The sequence below is a fragment of the Mastigoproctus giganteus genome, chromosome 6, assembly GCF_048544385.1.
Source record: "Mastigoproctus giganteus isolate SK-2022 chromosome 6, ASM4854438v1, whole genome shotgun sequence".
In the NCBI taxonomy this organism is placed as follows: domain Eukaryota; kingdom Metazoa; phylum Arthropoda; class Arachnida; order Uropygi; family Thelyphonidae; genus Mastigoproctus; species Mastigoproctus giganteus.
The window spans coordinates 120,122,044-120,140,029 of NC_143580.1; the positions used below are offsets into that span (position 1 = coordinate 120,122,044).

The following is a 17,986-nucleotide window of genomic DNA, read 5'->3' on the forward strand; positions in this document are numbered from 1 at the left end:
TTCAGGATCCGTATGCAGTTTGCGTTGATTTCAAAAGTGGATCGCAACTGTTTTCTGTTGGGAAAGACGATATCCATTGAGCTCAGCCCACTTTTGTACTTTATTGAGAGACATCTGCAATTGCTTTTCAATAGATCTCATATTCTGTGAATGGCAAGAAAGAGAGAGATCATCAGCGTAAAGGTACGCCTCTACAGTATTTGGGAGTTATTTTGTGATAGAATCAATTCTGAGAGCAAACAGGTTTGCACTCAAAACTGACCCTTGTGGTACTCCTTCTTCTTGCAAGAATGTAGTAGAAAGGGAATTTTGATATCGCAACTGGAAAGATCTGCTCTTGAGAAAGTTCCTAATAAATATAGGCAGGTTGCCACGGAGACCATGATTACTGAGGTCACGGAGAATTCCATAACGCCAGGTAATATCGAATGCTTTCTCTATATCTATGGAGACCATAACTAGGTGTTCGTTTTTAACAAAGGCATTGCGAATTTCGGATTCAGTCTTGATCATCAGATCAAAGGAGGGCCTGTTTTGGCGAAAGCTATTCTGACTATTACTTAGTAGGTGTTCGCTTTCAATGATCCAAGTGAGTCGACTGTGGATCATTTTTTCAAGAATTTTACCGAGGCAACTGGACAGAGATGTTGGTCTGTAACTATTAGGATTGGAGGGGTCTTTTCCAGGTTTCAAAAAGGTCAGAACTGTAGCATGGTGCCAAGAAGTGGGATAAACATTTCCCAGGAAGATTCGGTTAAAGAAGGCTAGCAGCATTTGTAAGCTTTTCTCATCAAGGTGCTGTAACATAACATAATATATTCCATCTGGCCCAGCGGCACTGTTGCGTGTTGTTCTGATGGCTTGCATAAGTTCACAGTATTGGAGCGGCTGGTTATATGGAAGTAGCAGTGAAGTTCGAAAGTTGATGTGTCTCTGTTCTGTGGTGGTCTTAGTTTTCTGAAATTCCAGAGTGTAGGTGGAAGCAGCTGAGACGTGAGCAAAAGTTTTGCCTAAGGCAATTTGCTATATCCAGAGGAGCAGAGACGTCTAGACCATTGCAGGAGAGAATTGGGGAAGAAACAGTTGGAAACTTCCCGGAAAGCTGCCTAATTTTCTTCCATATTAATCGTGGGTTCGTGTTTCTATTGATAGTCGATGCAAACCGAGTCCAAGAACCTTTCTTGGCTTGTCTTTGAATGAGACGAGCTTTTGCCTTTAGTTTCTTGTAGTTAATAAGATTAACTGTAGTTGGAGTTGTTCGAAATAAATTCCAATTTTTATTTTGTTCTTTCTTCGCTTTTGTGCATTCCTCATTCCAACAACAGTTGAAATGGCGTCGAGTCTTGGAATTTGATATTGGAATTGAACTTTTAGCTGCAAATAAAAGACAGGAAGTGATATAATCGGTAACTTCATCTATGGGATGTAGTTGTATAATTTTTTTGTCCAGTGTGATTGCTGACTGAAATTTGTCCCAATTAGCTTTAGAGAATTTCCATTTCCTGCAGGGTTCGTCTAATGGTGGTTGTGTAGTCATCAGATTACAAACAATTGGAAAATGATCGCTGCCCATCGGATTATCCAGAGCGGACAATTGCATGACTGAAAACAGTATCGGGGAGCAAATCGATAGGTCAATGGCAGAAGTCTCTCCATTAGGTAACTGTATATGGGTGTGCGAACAACTGTTAAGAAGAGTGAGGTTTTGTTTTTCCAGTAAAGTTTCGATCAGTCGGCCGCGTCTGTCTAATTTAGATGATCCCCATAAAGGGTGGTGGCCATTGAAATCCCCTAGCAGGCAGATAGGGGAGGGTAGCTGTAATAAAAGTTCCTTAAGATTATTATAAGAGTAAGTATGATTTGGTGGGAGATAAACTGAGACTAGAGTTAAAGCAGTCTGAGTAATCAGACGCACAGCGACAGCTTCGATTTGGGTTTGGAGAGTGATTTGCCTAGCTGGAATCCTTGTGTTAATTAAAATAGCTACACCACCACGAGCAGAATTGGATGTATTCCGATCTAATCGACAGACTGAGTAGTTTTTTATGGAAATGGAAATTTGAGGAGTTAAACAGGTTTCTTGCAGGCAGAAACCAACTGGAGAGTCGCGGTTAATTAAGTAATGAATGTCGTCAATGTTGCCACGAAAGCCTCTGAAATTCCATTGCAAGGTGTTAGCCATTACTTTAATTTATAAGAAGAAGCTGTACCTGACGTGGCTGTCTTATGGCGTTCTGGCTTTGGTTTGTCTCTTTTTGGAAATGTAGGGCGACCTGTATCCATATCTTCTTCTTCTACAAATATTTCCATAATCGGATCTTCCTGTTTGGATGAATACTCTGAATGCATCGATGTGTCCTGAATAATCTTTTTTGAAGTAGTAGCAATCACTGGTGGAGGAGGGGATTTTACTGGAATCTTAAGAGGCGTATTACTCGCTTGGTCTGAGTGCTTCAGGGTATTGGCCTCTTGCTGAGAGAGGACAGCTCGAGCCCAGTCGGAGATTGATATGTTATGTGGAATGGTAACATCAGTTTGCGTGGCTATTGTCTGACATTTTTTTGCGATACTGGCATAGGTACGGTTATGTAAACTGGGTGCAATTAATTTTCTTGCTTCCTGATAACTAACTTTATTTTCAACTTTATATTTCACAATTTGTTTCTCTGTTTTCCATCTCTCACATGTCTTAGAGTAGGCCGGATGGTTGTCTTTGCAGTTGGGACAGATCATTTCTTTCACCGAACAATCACTTTGAATGTAATCAAAGGATCCACAGTTGGGACAAACTGGGTTGCTTCTGCATGTCGTTTGAGAGTGGCCATACTTTTGGCATTTATAACATCTCAACGGATTGGGTATGAAAGGACGACTGCGGCAAAGAAGATATCCTGCTTTTACTGATGAGGACAGATTTGGACTGTTAAAGGTGAGAATTAGATTTCTGGTAGGTATGAGTATATTGTCTCTTTTGACCATAATTCTTTTTACAACGATTACATTTTGTTCCCTAAGCTCTTCTTTAATTTCTTCCTCCGTCACATTCATCAGGTCCCAACTAGATATTACACCCTTTGATGTATTTAGGGTTGCATGTGGAGTTACGTTAACTGGAATACCAGCAAAATTTCTAATTTTTAGTAGTTTTACAGAATGCCTGTGGTTTAGAGTTTCAATAAGTAAGTCCCCTGATTGCAGTCTCTTAACCGTCTTGGGAGACCCTGCAATACTTTCCAGATGTTTTTGGATTAGAAAAGGGGATAGCTTACTGAGAGGCTGTTCTGATAGTGAGTGCATTATTAAAAATGCTGGTAAGTCTGTCACCGAGGGATTGGTTTTCAACCTCTTTGCTTGTGACGAATCATGTTTATGTTCGGTATCTGGCCGACAGCTTGTCGACTCTATAGTTGGAAACATATTTTTTTCCATGTTGGCTCCTCTTAGCCCCTGGCAGATGAACTTTTTTGCCAAGGTTACCGGCCCCGGCAGGAGCAGTGCCTGGTGTGACCAAGCCAAGTTAGTAGGGGTTAGTCTATCAAATATGAAAAAAGAAAGGTTACTTTCCTTTCTTGCTCTCGATCAGTACTTTTGAAAAAAGAGCTGCTATTAAATAAAAGGATTTATTAAGGATAAGAACGTAAAAGAGAACCAGAATTCACCTTTTGAAAATCGCAGTGAAAGCACAGAGAAATCGCTCAGTTACAATCGCTTGGCACCCGGGGCCACTTGAAGTAGTAATTTGAAGTATTGCATGATATTGCAATACTTCAAAACTCGTTGTGAAAGTATTCACAATATGAGATATAACTTAAAACTATGCCGCCTTATAAATATTCTGTTTATTGAAAAATGGCTGTGTATTAATGATGCTATTGCAGTTAATATATACATAGTCTAAATTTACTCGCAGCTTCAGGCTTTAGCTCTAAATGCATCTTAGTCTAAATTTTATTTTTAGTCGTCGATGTCCTTAAAACCCTATTAAATAATAATAATTATTAAGCCAACATGCTACCTCTTCCTGCGACTGCCCTGCTTAAAATCATCCAACGGCCCGCCATTCAGAAACAGCATGGATTTGTTAAGGGAAAGTCTTGTCTTAAAAATTTGATTGGATACTATGATGTGGTTACAAAGGAACTGGATGCAAAAAATAATTTTGATATCATATACTTGGATTTCAGGAAAGCTTTTGACACTGTTGCGCATGGAAGACTACTGTACAAATTGGAGCAGAATGGTATTAAGGGTAAGTTACTACAATGGATAAAAGGGTGGTTGAGTGGGAGAAAACAGGAGGTGATAATCAATGGACGCTGCTCTTCGTGGACTAATGTGATTAGTGGAGTTCCACAAGGTTCGGTGTTGGGGCCCACTGTTGTTTTGTATATTTATCAATGATATTGATGAAGGTATATCAGGCTTAGTGTCGAAGTTTTCAGATGATACAAAGGTTGGCAGGGTTGTTAACGACAGTAATGGCAGTGTGCTACTGCAATAGGATCTATAAAATTTGGGCAGATGGGCTGAGAGTGGCAATTGAAGTTTAACATTGACAAATGCAAAGTACTGCATATGGGTAGAAGTAACCCCAGAGGAACATACCAACTGTGTGGTACTACACTTAAGGTTGTACAAAATGAAAAAGACCTGGGAGTAATTGTTCAGTCAGATATGAAGTTTTCTGGGCAATGCAGACAGGCTGCAAGAGCAGGTCATGGGGTTTTGTCAAAGATATATAGGAATTTTGCTAGCAGGGAAAAGGAGGTGATTGTCCATTTGTCCCAATAGGCAGGCCACGCCTTGAGTACTGCGTACAGGTAAATTTGCTTGAGCGTGTACAGATAAGGGCAACAAGATTGGTGAGGGGAATGAAGGGATCCTCTTACGAAGAGAGGCCAAGTCCTGCAAATTGCAGCGGCTGGAGGCTAGGCACCTGCGAGGTGATCTGATTGAGGTGTATAAGGCCGTGAATGGGTTGAGCACGCTGAATTCCGATGGGATTCTTCCACTTGCTCAGATTACAAACCTAAGGGGACATAAATTCAAATTTAGGAAAGACTGTTGTAGAATAGATGTGCGGAAATTTGCCTTTAGCCAGCGAGTGGTTAATTTCTGGAAGAAACTTCCATCTGTCGTTGCGGAAGTTGACAGCTTAAATAAATTCAAGCAGGAACTGGACAAACATTTAGAGGGAATGGTTGTGTGAATTTTTTTTTTTTTTGGCTGATGCTACATAAGTTCATACGCTTGCTTTATTGCATCACATGCCTCTATTACTATTACTATCTCAAAGAATCATTTAAATGACGATGTGGCTATCCCACTGAGCGAGCAAAAAAACGGGAATGAAGTGATGTAGTCGCAACCCATGTTTTTATAGGCATAAATAATTTGCATAATGTGCGATTCTGTAATGTGGTAGATCGATTTCTATTGGATGCTCGGAATTTACATGCCAGGCTGCTTATTATATCAAATATTCTCCTTCGGCGATACTGTTCACAATAAAACATTCATGAGAAACATTTTCTGTTAATTTTGTCGAGCAGTATAGTATGGACGGGAAATGCCCTGGACATATATATATATATATATATATATATATATATATATATATATATGTCCAGGGCCGTTACTAGCACGATCGGGAAATTGCGCTCCAGGATAACCTGAGCACTAACTTTATATTCTTCATTCATATGATGGTGAAAAGACCAGAGTTCGAATATTGTCAGTGACACAAGGAATTTTTATGGGTCTTCTTTACAAAGTGGTTGAGTTAGTCGGGAAAGATGCTTTTCCCCACCCGGAAACTCGGGTTTTTCGTTTAGCAAATAAGCAGATCGACCAGAGAACATACGTAATTTACAGACATAATATTGTATATACGGCGCTGTTGTTGTTGTTGTTGTTGTTATTTGGTTTTTAGGAGCATTAGCAACTGAAGCCATATTGCTCCGGGGATGTGCGGTGGTCATTCCCTGACCTTTCCGCATCCTCCGTATTTGGTGGTGACGGGCTCGAACCCCGGTCTAATCAAGAAGCGTGTGCTACGCACTGTTGCTCCTTCCTACCTGGCTACGGAGGCGCCCCTATACGGCGCAATATAGTCTAAGTTGCTGATGCGCCAAATACTGTACAAGTCATATATATTTTTTTATTCATTCATATCCTGTTCACTTTCCTCCAACTAATTTTTTTCATACTCTGGGATATTAGTTTATACGAGAACACTAGTATCATTACTATCTGATTTCGGGGCAAGATCATACATCTCTATTGGGGATTATCCTGACTTCTAATCTATCTTGCCACAAGCACATTACAAATATTGCTTCTTCTGCATCTAAAAAACTGGGTTTTCCCTTTTGCTCTCGGGGTTACTTTTCTCTTCCAAATAGCTGTCCAATCTGTACAAATCGCAAATCCGCCCTACCATGGAATATGTTCCTTCATCTCACTCAGGCTTCTAGATTCCATTGAAAAGCCGGCAGTTAGGCTAATTAATGAGTCATCTCTAACAGAGTCTCTGCACTCTCTTTCTTATAGACGTTCTGTATCTGCTACATGCTTTTTCCATAGATACTTCCATGGGCACTGTTCTTCTGAACTGGCTTCTTTAATCCCCACTCTCTCTTCCAAAGCAGTAAGAACACATGTTGCAACCAGCCAATATCCTTTTTCTCTCCAACTTCAAACCACAGAACCAACTTTTCTTCTTTCTCATTTATTCATTCAACTTCCGTTTTCTGGAACAACTTTCTTTCATATTTATTTCTTGAAAATTACAATCTACAGAAGTTCAAGTTTAATGTCAACAAATATCTTCTTTCATCTCTCAATTCCCTGCACGGTACTAGAGGTTCTAATACCTCTCGTGTTTGGGATTTTTATAACACACACACACACACACACACACACACACACACACACACACACACACACACACACACACAAAGTGGGTTATCCCTGTAGCCTATATCCGTTGTGTGAGTTAAAATAAAACACATCTAAATGGTTCTCTTAAAGATGCAGTTAGTAACTCGGGAGAAATTGCTGAACAGGATTCCTTTACCTGGTACCACAGTGGATATAATCCACACCGGATATAAACGGCAGTGGTCTGAATCTCGTCAATGATCCGAGGAATTTTTATGGGCTTTTTTTTTTTTTAATGTGGCTGAGTCAGTCGGGCTCAGGCAAAAGTAGCATGGTTTTTTTCCTCTAGGTAATTCGAGTTTTTCGTCCAGCAAACAGGCAAATCGATCACAAAATACTCGAAAATTACAAACACAATAATTAGTGACGCCTCATAGCCTTTGTCGCCTAACTAACACACACACACACACACACACACACACACACACACACACACACACACACCGGGCGCCTCCGTAGCCAGGTGGGAAGAAGCAGCAGTGCGTAGCACACGCTTCTTGATTAGACCGGGGTTCGAGCCCGTCACCACCAAATACGGAGGATGCGGAAAGGTCAGGGAATGACCACCGCATATCCCGGAACAATATGGGCTTAGTTACTAATGCTCCTAAAACCAAATAACACTCATACCGATTTTACCTGGTGATCACGGGATTAGTCATTCAGAGTCTAGAGCAGCGGTTTTCGACCGGAGTGCCACAACATTCCAGGGGTGCCACGTAATTTCGGTTTGTTACTTAAACTTTTTTTTTTTTAATTTATATGTTTATTTCATTATAAAAAGGTGTGCAGTATCTTTTTAATTCTGTGGTGATCTATAATTGATGTTTACTTAGTACCTCTATATAAAGAATAAAATTATTATATAGTATATATATATAATTTGTATTATGAAATGTAATTTTTATAATTGAATTATTGTAATAACTATCATATAACATATATAGGCGCCTCCGTAGCCAGGAGCAGCAGCAGTGCGTAGCACACGCTTCTTGATTAGACCGGAGTTCGAGCCAGTGACCACTACTGTTTTGTTCATTGAGAAGAAAATTCTCTTCCTGCAGTTCCTGTAGCATTTTGTGTACAGGGATGAAATTGCTTGCGAGGTTTTCAGCATATTCCACAGCCTGCATCGAAAAGGGGCTGATGCAGTCTGCAAGGATATCCTTTAATTCCGCACGCGAGACATATTCTTTAAGGTTCTCTTCCGGCCTTTCATTCGGGCTATGATTGCTCCTTTGTCTAGCGAAACCCCCTTCAGAGTGCTCGCAGTTTTCCGGGCAAATATCGCATCCCAAGATTTCAAAAATTGATCCTTCAGGATGGCCCAAGATACCATTTCCAAGGTCAGTCTGCGAGAGGATTACTCTTGTTGCTTGTTCAGGTCGTTAATCTGTTCTTCGCAAGAATCTTCACAAATGACTTCATTGGGTAATTCTTCATTATTTTTTCCTGTTTGTTGCCTACAAGCGTCACATTCAAACGCGTTTTCTAGTTTTGTTTAATCTCTTAATATCGACAGAAGTACAATCAGGCTTATTGCAACAGTTTTTGTGACAAGTAACGCATTTAATTATGAAGTCATCATTCGGCAGACATATGCGGCACGGCTGATGCGCTAAAATCTGTCATTCTGAAATGCAAACGGGAGCCGGAATTTCAGTAATTTCGAGGCAGGTAGTCTTGAGTACAACAAGATAGCGCACTTCTATCGTTCGATGACTAGCCGATGAAATATGCAGGTGGAAGTGGGGGGAGGTTTAATCCCTAACTTTGTCACCGCTTGACCTTGTTCAGAGCCTAAGTGCCGTATTGCCTTAAACAGAATATTGCTATGTTCCGCTGCACTGAATCACTATAAACCGACCGTTCGTTTCAACTATTACCCGAAGTATGAATGCTTAAAATCAAGATTAAACATAATACCTGTCAGGATTCCATTAATAGACATTATATCCAGATTCCACTTCTCATAAGCTCTTTGTCAATATGCAGTTCATTTATGATGCTTTCAGGTTAACTTAGGTATTTGAGTATTTTTAGGAGTACATAATGTTGCTGGTACTTGTTTCCATAGGGTGCGGACTGTAAAATTTCAATCAAAATTGATGTCAATCCAGCGTACAACGTTACTTTGCATTTTGAAGATTTGTCGAACGGTTTTAACACTTGTTCTACAGGTTTTAGCTGGGACATTACTGCTCGATCTCTGTATAATTTTCAGAGGCTTATGTTATCGCCTGAAACGTCAGGTCCCCCACTCAAATCCTTGGAATTTCTATTACCACTCAAGTCGATGTTAAAGCTGAAGGACAAAGAATTTGAAAGAGTTGATCAATTTGTGGCAGAGTAGGTGGGATAGCACAACACTGGGTAGTGTAAAACGCAAGTTTTTTCCTGGTTTAGTCTGGTTTAGTCTTGTTAAGGATGCAGTTAGTAACTCGGGAGAAATTGCTGAACAGGATTCCTTTACCTGGTATTGTTGACTTTACCTTGACTTGTTTACCTCTTATTTGTTATCAGAACATGGATCATTAAATCAGAAACTTTAAATTTCGCTTGTCTCTTACGGAACTCTGTCACTGCGGCGGTGTGGAAGATTGGCAGTACGTGTTGTACTCTTGTCCCCCATACAATGAATTTCGAGTAACTCTGCAGAATGCAATTCTCAACTTTTCGTCAGGACTGTCTGCGCGTGTAGCACATTGGTATCGTCACCCCCCCCCCCCACCGGGTGGAAAAGGCCGGGGTTCGAATCCCGTCGATGATGCGAGGGACTTTAGTGGGCTTTTTTCACTCCGTGGCTGAGTTAGTCGGTCTCAGGCGTAGATAGCAAGGTTTTTTCCCCAGAAACTGGGAGTTTTTCGTCCATCAAAACAGGCAAATCGACCAGAGACACACGCAATTTACAGATACGAATACGGGTTAATGTAATCATTTGTGGGTAACCTAAAATAATCATAATTTGATTTTTTTTTTTTTTTTCATCAGGACTGGAACCTAATTTTGTATCAAATGCCACCGCGCCCTTCAGGACTTTGCTAAGGCAGCCTTCAATAAAAGGCTTGCAATTCTTTCTGACTTACTGGATGTCACATTTAAACTAAGCTGTTTAAAAGGTTTCTGCCTGCTTCTGTGCTAAAATGCTTGTGTAAAATGGTACTGGCCTTTAATTTTTGATATTTATGTTATTTTTTTAAATTTAACGAGATTACTTGCTTTGTTTACTTTGAAAACCTAAAAGTACCGTATGATTTGTCTACCTCTATACGTTGAGGTTAATCTTGTGTACAGAGTTTAATTTTTGTATAATTGTTAAGATACCCTTTTTTTTCCCTACAATTTTTGGCTGGAGTCTTTGGCTCAAACTTTGTTGGGCTCTTGGCGTCCCTCTCTTCTGCAGCTACTGGCTGGTAGCCCCTAGTCTACCTTCCTGGGGTGGTGCGTTTCCGACCTGCTGATTCCGGGTAGCCAAATAGCCAGTTCATTTCTGGCCCTACAGAATTCTGTATCTAAAAAGTGAAAAGAGGCGGAGATGAAAAAACGTTTCAGGTGCCGCCCTACACAAATACATATACCAGCTCTTATACCAGCCTGAAAATCTCCCCACATACAGTAGTACCCTCTGAGGGAGTACCATCGTCATCACCCTGACCACGCCGACTATTTCTGGGAAGTTCAGAAAGTGGAAGGTTAATGAAGCATGGACTACTTCCGACCATAGAGCGATCACCTATTTTCTTGGCCGCTCTTGGATCGCTTACCCCCGTACCAAGGAAGGAGTGCGATTCTGCACAAAAAAAAAAAAGCTCATTGGCCACGTTTTCACGCCGAACTCGTAAGACTTCACGAAGATTCTTCACAACTGAATCATGTCACCTCTGAGGACTGTGCAGTATCCCTCTCCAAGATCATCTAAGAGGCCTGTGCTGTGGCAATCCCTAAGAGAAGGCCCTTCAAAAACGTAGTCCCTTGGTGGAATGCTGAACAACAAGACAGGAGGAAGAGAGTCCACCAAGCTCATAAAACTTTTCAGAGAGCCCGTGCTCATCTCCCACCCTCGGAGGTCGAAGCCGCAAGAGACACTTACCGATTATTAAGAAACAGTTACACTATGATTAGACGACGCAAGAAAGCCTCCTGGTAGTTTTAGTCTCGATCACCTCGTTTTCCACTTCACTATGGTTTCAAAGCTGGTTGCAGCACTGAAGATACTCTTCATAAATTAATATCTACTGCTTCAAGCACTCAAGCCAAATATGCGCTACCATCATAGTTGACTTTGCTGTGGCATTTGATAGTATTCTCAGAAGACTCTGTCAAGCCAAAGCATCACCCGACCATTATAGCTGTGTCAAGGAGTACCTGAGACACCGCACTCCATGTTAGTACCAGGTACAAATCTGTCACTAGCCAGGTCTCCCGAGGCTGCCCCCCAGGGCTCGGTTCTGGGACCTTTCTTTTGGTCCAGCGTCCTGGGCGAGTTCCTTGGGATGGACTTGGGGCTGAGTCAGCCCCCTTCCGTTTGCTGACGATTTTGTTTTGGTAGTGGATGGTGACTCAAGTGCGGATCTAGATGAGCGTGAAAATTGCGCACTAACTCAGGGATTGGGCGGCCATTCACCGACTAAAGATCTCGGGAGAGAAAACAAAATCTATATTGCTCAAGGGAATACTTCAACTACGAAGACTACCGATTATCAAAATTGACAACACTTCCATAAGATTATACCCAGAAATCAAGTATTTAGGAATCGTCTTAGATATGAAGCTTAATTTCCATCCTCATTTAAAATATAAGTCAGATAAAATTAAAAAATACTCGGCAATGATCATCCATATAAGCTGTGCAGCTGGGGCCTTAAGCGCCGGGCTTTGGCCCTCATTTATAATGCCATATTTGTCCCAATAGTGGACATTGCTATGGAGTCTCAGTATTAAACTGGACTCCATACAGCGTTCTATGTTCCTTGCTGTAACTAGGGCGTGCAGTTAGTGCCTCAGCTTTACAGGTGCTAGTTGGATGTATATCCCTACACCTAGAAGTAATAAGAAGAGGACTGTATCAACGGTCGAAGAAGAGTATTCCCACCGAAACAGCAGGCATCACTCTTAAACTTGATAACAACCCCAAACAGGAAAAGAAGAGAATCACTGAAATTGTATACAAGACCTAGCAAGAGACATGGGACACATCTTCATCAACTGGAGCAGCCATAGATTCCACGAACATATAGTAGTTCCAAAATGTTACAGATGCTGCAAGTTTGGCCACACTACCCACATTTGCAGCCAAAACACCCCAATCTGTGGTCACTGCGTCGACAAAGGCCATGACTACAAGGACTGCCCAAAGAAAGATGAGGAACGTAAGAGTCAGAAGTTGGACGCTTCGCACTCAGTTCGTGACCACAAATGTCCTATTTACGTCAAAAACAAGAGTTTAAATCAAGCCAGAATCAATTATGGCAGCACACCATAACCACTATAATACCACAAAAATCAAATTCATCCAACTGAATGCACAACGGGCAAGGGCCGTAGCCGACCAAGTCAGGCTCAAGGCCGATGAAATTAATGCAGATGTAATCATATTAGAAGAGCCATATACCCACTCCAAACTAGTCAGAGGGTATCCCCTCAACTACAAACTAATACAAGCAGATGATACCACCCCGTGGGCTGCAATCCTAATTAGAAATCCCAACATCACTGCAACCAAAGTCTCCCACCTGTGCACGGACTGGGCGGCCTGCGCTTAAATTATCACCGCACTAGGTGCCCTCTATATAATCTCGCTATATTGCAGATCTGGTGAAGACATCACCACAGCCACCAGATACCTCCAACATGCTCCCAACTTACTAATAGGGGAAAGAATTATCATCGGAATGGATGCAAATTGTAGATCACCAGCCTGGCACAGCCATACCCCCGACAGGCAAGGTACAAGGAATGGCCAGAGACTGGAGGAATTTATTACGAGTTCATCTATCGTAGTCTTCAATAAACCAAACCAGCTGCCAACCTTTTGCAACCTCCGTTGGGAGGCTACAATAGATGTCTCTCTTGCCACTCGAAACATAGCAGGAAACATCACAGACTGGATGATCCAGGATGCCTGGACCACTTCAGACCATAGAGCCCTGACATTCCAACTCAACAGGAACCTAAATCGACAACCGCCAGCAGAAAGAATGCCCCAACGCTATGCGTTGCAAACTGCAAACTGGAACCTGTTCCAGAAAACCCTCACAGACAACAAAAAGAGAAAGATGCAAGAAATCAAAACGGCTGGGAATCCTGATGAACTCCAGAAAACCATCACCGAAATTATAACAGTGGCTGCAAACACCTCAATCAAACGGAGACGACCCAAACCTGGTGCTGTACCTTGTTAGAACCCAGAACTTCAACAGCTTCACAAGGACGTCCAGACCAAAAGGACAAACTTCCAAAAGGCAAGAAGAACGTGGCCTGAGCAGGAGGTGGACGCACTCAGACACCTGTATAGAGAAGCGCGAAATGCTTATACCGCCCTCATAAGAAAAAATAAAAAGGAAACCTGGGAGAGACTAGTAGCAAACTCAGGGAACACTGACCCCTGGGGTGTTGTGTACAAGGTTGTCACAAAAAAAAAAAGCTCCCCAGAGATGAAGTGCTTACAACCACTGTCACGCCCCAAGGAGAAGAAACCTGTTCGTGGGAGGCATCAATAAACAATATACTAGATGTCACCTTTCATCCCCACAAAGACCTACAAACGGAGGAGCAGACCTGCAGGGAAAATGATAAGTACAGAACAGATAATGCAGATCCGCAATTCACTGCGGATGAGCTCATCCTGGCGGCTTCATGTATAGAGGCGAAAAAATGCCCAAGTCCGGACCTCGTGGAGCCGGAAATAATCAAAAAAGTCGTAGAAATAGAACCGGAACTCTTGCTCCAACTCTTTAACCTATGAATAACAGTGGGAGCATACCTGCAAGATTGGAAAATGGCCAACGTTAAACTAATAATTAAGAATCCAAACAAATCACCAGAACGGCCATCTTCCTACCGACCAATCACACTACTCACAGTACTAAGTAAACTTTTTGAACGGCTATTGTATCCAGAATAAATCACCAGTACCAACAGGCAAACCTACCCTCACCAAACCAGTGCGGATTCAAACCAGGTCGATCCACATTTGATGCACTCCAAAGCCTAATCGCCCAAGCACAAGAATCTGAGAAAATATACGTGCTAGCTATCTCAACTGATTTTGCCAGGGCGTTCGACACCCTATGGTGGCCGAGCGTCCTGGGCCAGCTCCGGGAGGCAGGGGTTCCTGGCAACCTCTTCAATGTGCTTAAAAGCTATCTCACCGACAGAGCAATCAAGATAAAAGCTCCCTACAAAGAAATAGAAAGAAAATATATAGAAGGTGCCCACAGAGGTCAGTACTTGGACCAACAATGTGGAACCTCCTGATGGACCAGTTTCTAAACAAGGATCTGGAAGGGGTCCGCTCACAAGCCTTCGCGGATGACCTCATCTTAACAATAGAAGCTAACTCCAGGGCACAACTGGAAATACTGGCAAACCGCGCTGTGCAAATTCTCCAAGACTGGGCTACACACCATTTACTACAAATCTCACAGATGAAGACCAACTCCATACTCTGAAAGGGAACACTGAACATCCACAGACCACCACAAATTAAAATTGGCACTGGACCAATAAAGGCTCAGCACAGAGCTCTTTTACGTGCGGTTTTAAGGATAAGCGGGTATCCAAGATGACGCCCAGGTATTTGAGCGTATGGTAAGAAGTATGGTATATGTCGCGATTGGTAAGAAGAAAAATAAGAAACTGCACTGCCTTAATAAATAGAATTGCCCGAATAGACTGGTCATTGAAACAGAGAACGATGATGTTTTATTATAAAGCAACCATCTTACCAATCGCGACATACGCAGCTGGTGCCTGGTACAAAAAGGCCAGCACAGCTTAAAACCTAAGAATACTTGATTCCATACATAGAATCATGCTACTCACTGCTACTCGTGCCTGCAGCACAGTGAGCACACACGCTCTGCAAGTAATCGCAGGAACCCTCCCCTTAGACCTAGAGGTGGTGAGGAGAGGTATCCTCCATGAGCTCGCTAAAGGCAATGCTTGTACACACCTTGAATTCAACGGAGATCCAGGAAATAATAGCATTGTGGGAAAAAAGTAGACTCCAGACCCACTTGCAGCAGGTGTGGCAGGCACAATGGGATGTCTCCATCAAAGGTTGGATAACAAAGAAATTCTTTCCAAATATAGATAGATTCCAACAAAAATTACCAACCTGGTACCCACCTAGTCTGTTTGTGACATACCTACTCACATGACATGGTGCCTTAAATGCCAAACTAACAACTCTGGGAATAATTGAAAATCCAAACTGCACTTGTGGCGATCCAGATACCTGGTCGCACCTAATGTATGACTGCCACCAATATGACGACATCTCCTGCCAGCTGGTGACAAGACTACAACATTCACCCAAGGACCAGGAGCAATTCATTCTGGACGATAAAGAACCATATATGGCATTCACCGAATTTGCACAGAAACTGTATAACAGACGCCGAGCCACACTAGCCCAACAAGCAAATAACAACACAACTGGAAACTAAATGGAGTGAAAATTGCAGAAAGACCCGCAGACCAAAACGGTAGGAAGAAGTAACAAAAGGCAACTAAGAATGGAACAAGCAACATAACGACAATATAAAATGGGACAAGCTACTGTTCCCACAACAAATTCCATACCTCCAACAAGAATAAAAGGACATGGTCTACAACTCTGCGACTGATTGAACCCTGAATCTGCAAAAGGGCCACACGGACCTGAACCATGCAGCTTCACTGTCATCAAGCCTCGTTGGGGACCAGAATCGAGCACCTGACTCGATTCCTTTCGAACCCTACCACGGCGGGGAGGAGACACCTTGTCTCCCCTTGCCGAACCCCCTCTCCTTTCCTCTCTGGTGAGGCATGGGCATGCCTCACTGACCAACTGGGGGCACCTCCTCTATCGCTCCCATATTTCTATCTCTACCCCCAAGTCTTCTGTCTCCCCTCCTACTCTATCTATATACAACACTAACGCCCCACACACTAAATTTAACAACACTCAAAATAATCTTCGCTCAGTCTCGGCCTACCCATCTACGTAATATCAAACCCCTCAACGCTGTGTAACGGGCATACAACGTATGTTGTATGCAAACAACCGGAATGAGTATATACATGTGTATATACACATACATATGATTTTTTTTTTTTTTAGGTCCTAGCCGCCGAAATCTCAGGAAACTAAGTGGCAGGACCTGCCAGAGTAACTAAGTCTACTGGGTTTCTGGTCTGCTTCCACGGGGAGAAGGTGGGGCAACGTTGGGCTCCAGCAGGGGCCCAGCAGCTAAATGACCAGATGAACAATGGTACATGACATTACACATGTACAATACCCACACACTTTTAAATCTCTGGCATTCCCAGCAAACTGGTACACCCACAATGAAAGCAACGCGGAGATGGGGGAAACCCCTGGTGCCGCATGACATCAATATACCTTACCTTACACGACCAGAGGAACAACGGTACACGACACTTCACATATACAAAATCCATACACCTTTAAACCTCAGGCATTGATAGTGTTGTTTCACACCCACAATATATACTATGCGGAGATGGGAGAAACCCCTGGTGCCGTTTGACACTAAATAAATAAATAAATAAATCTTTATTTGTCCTACCAAATTTAAAATATAGGTGTACATTGGTAAGTGAAAAATTCCTTCATGGCAGAAAATGCCAGGAGATTACCATAAAATGTGAATAAAAGAATGTCTAAAATATACAAGAAAGGTTAAATATACACGAAAATATGACATAAACTGCATTACTCTTCACTACATTTCTGTCTAGAGTCCTGGCAATTGTAATACAAAAGTTCATCTTAACATCACATCCACTGATCAACTTGTGCGTGATATACATTATTCAATTGCGTACAAAAGAGGACTAAACACACTCTACACGCTCTTCAACTCTTATATACTGTATTATGTTACAAATGAAAAAAAAAACATGTTTAACGGTGTAATTAAAATATGGAATAAATATTCGTATTAGAAAAGAATCAAATATTATAGCTACTGAATTAAAAATAGGTCGGTAATTTAGCAACCTATTTTCAAGTCATTTTAAAGAAGTTTATTATAAACACGTGTAACATTAAAAATTCTTAAACCTTAGTCGATAGAACACAGTATGTAAAGAATCGTAAAAAGAAAAAAGTAAGGTGCTAAAACTGAATGGGATCCTTCCGCTAGATCTTTAGTTCATGAATCCAAAGTACTGTATCTTGAATTTGGCTTGGAATTGCACTATACACTTTGAATAGAAGTGCAAACAAACACCGAAACCGTAGTATTGGTAACGATCTCATATTGTGGATGCTGTTTACCAGGAGTTATCCCTTTACAGTGCAGTAAAGGGATAACGCCTGGTAAAGGGCATCCACAATATGAGATCGACACATTTAGTGGCAAATCTAGGTTTATCAATGACTCATACCAATTAAGGCTAAGTCTTACATGTTTAGTAATATTTCATAACACTCAGTACCGTTTGCACTATTAGATATCCCACAAAAACTATCCAAACAGAATCAGGGCATACTACGGTTTCGCACAGACGCCACTGCCACTCACTTCAACAATGTGTTAGTCCACCGCTTGGCAGCATAATACACTATGGGGGTATATTTTACTGATATGCATATTCTTTTGTTTATATTCCTTATAGCTTTTTATGTTACTATTTATCTCTCTATACCTGTTACATTGGTGCTGTTCTCACAGGCAATTGTGGCGACCACAGCTCCCCTTAAAGCACTAAAGCCCACAATGCAATTTATTGCTTCAATCAGAAGATTCAAACAGCTTCAAATAAAAAAATCAAAAAAAATCAAAGAGCTTCAAATAAAAAATAAATCAGAGCT

At 41.7% G+C, this 17,986-nt stretch overlaps 1 protein-coding gene across 1 annotated transcript in view; it reads right to left on the minus strand.

Moving 5' to 3' along the window:
- LOC150084539 (trypsin-1-like) overlaps nucleotides 1-17,986 on the minus strand; it is a 101,998-nt gene that overhangs the window by 72,603 nt on the left and 11,409 nt on the right. Inside the window, exon 2 of the mRNA XM_090376279.1 lies at nucleotides 17,821-17,927. Coding sequence (XP_090232405.1) covers nucleotides 17,821-17,927 — 107 coding nt within the window. The remainder of the gene's footprint in view (nucleotides 1-17,820; nucleotides 17,928-17,986) is intronic.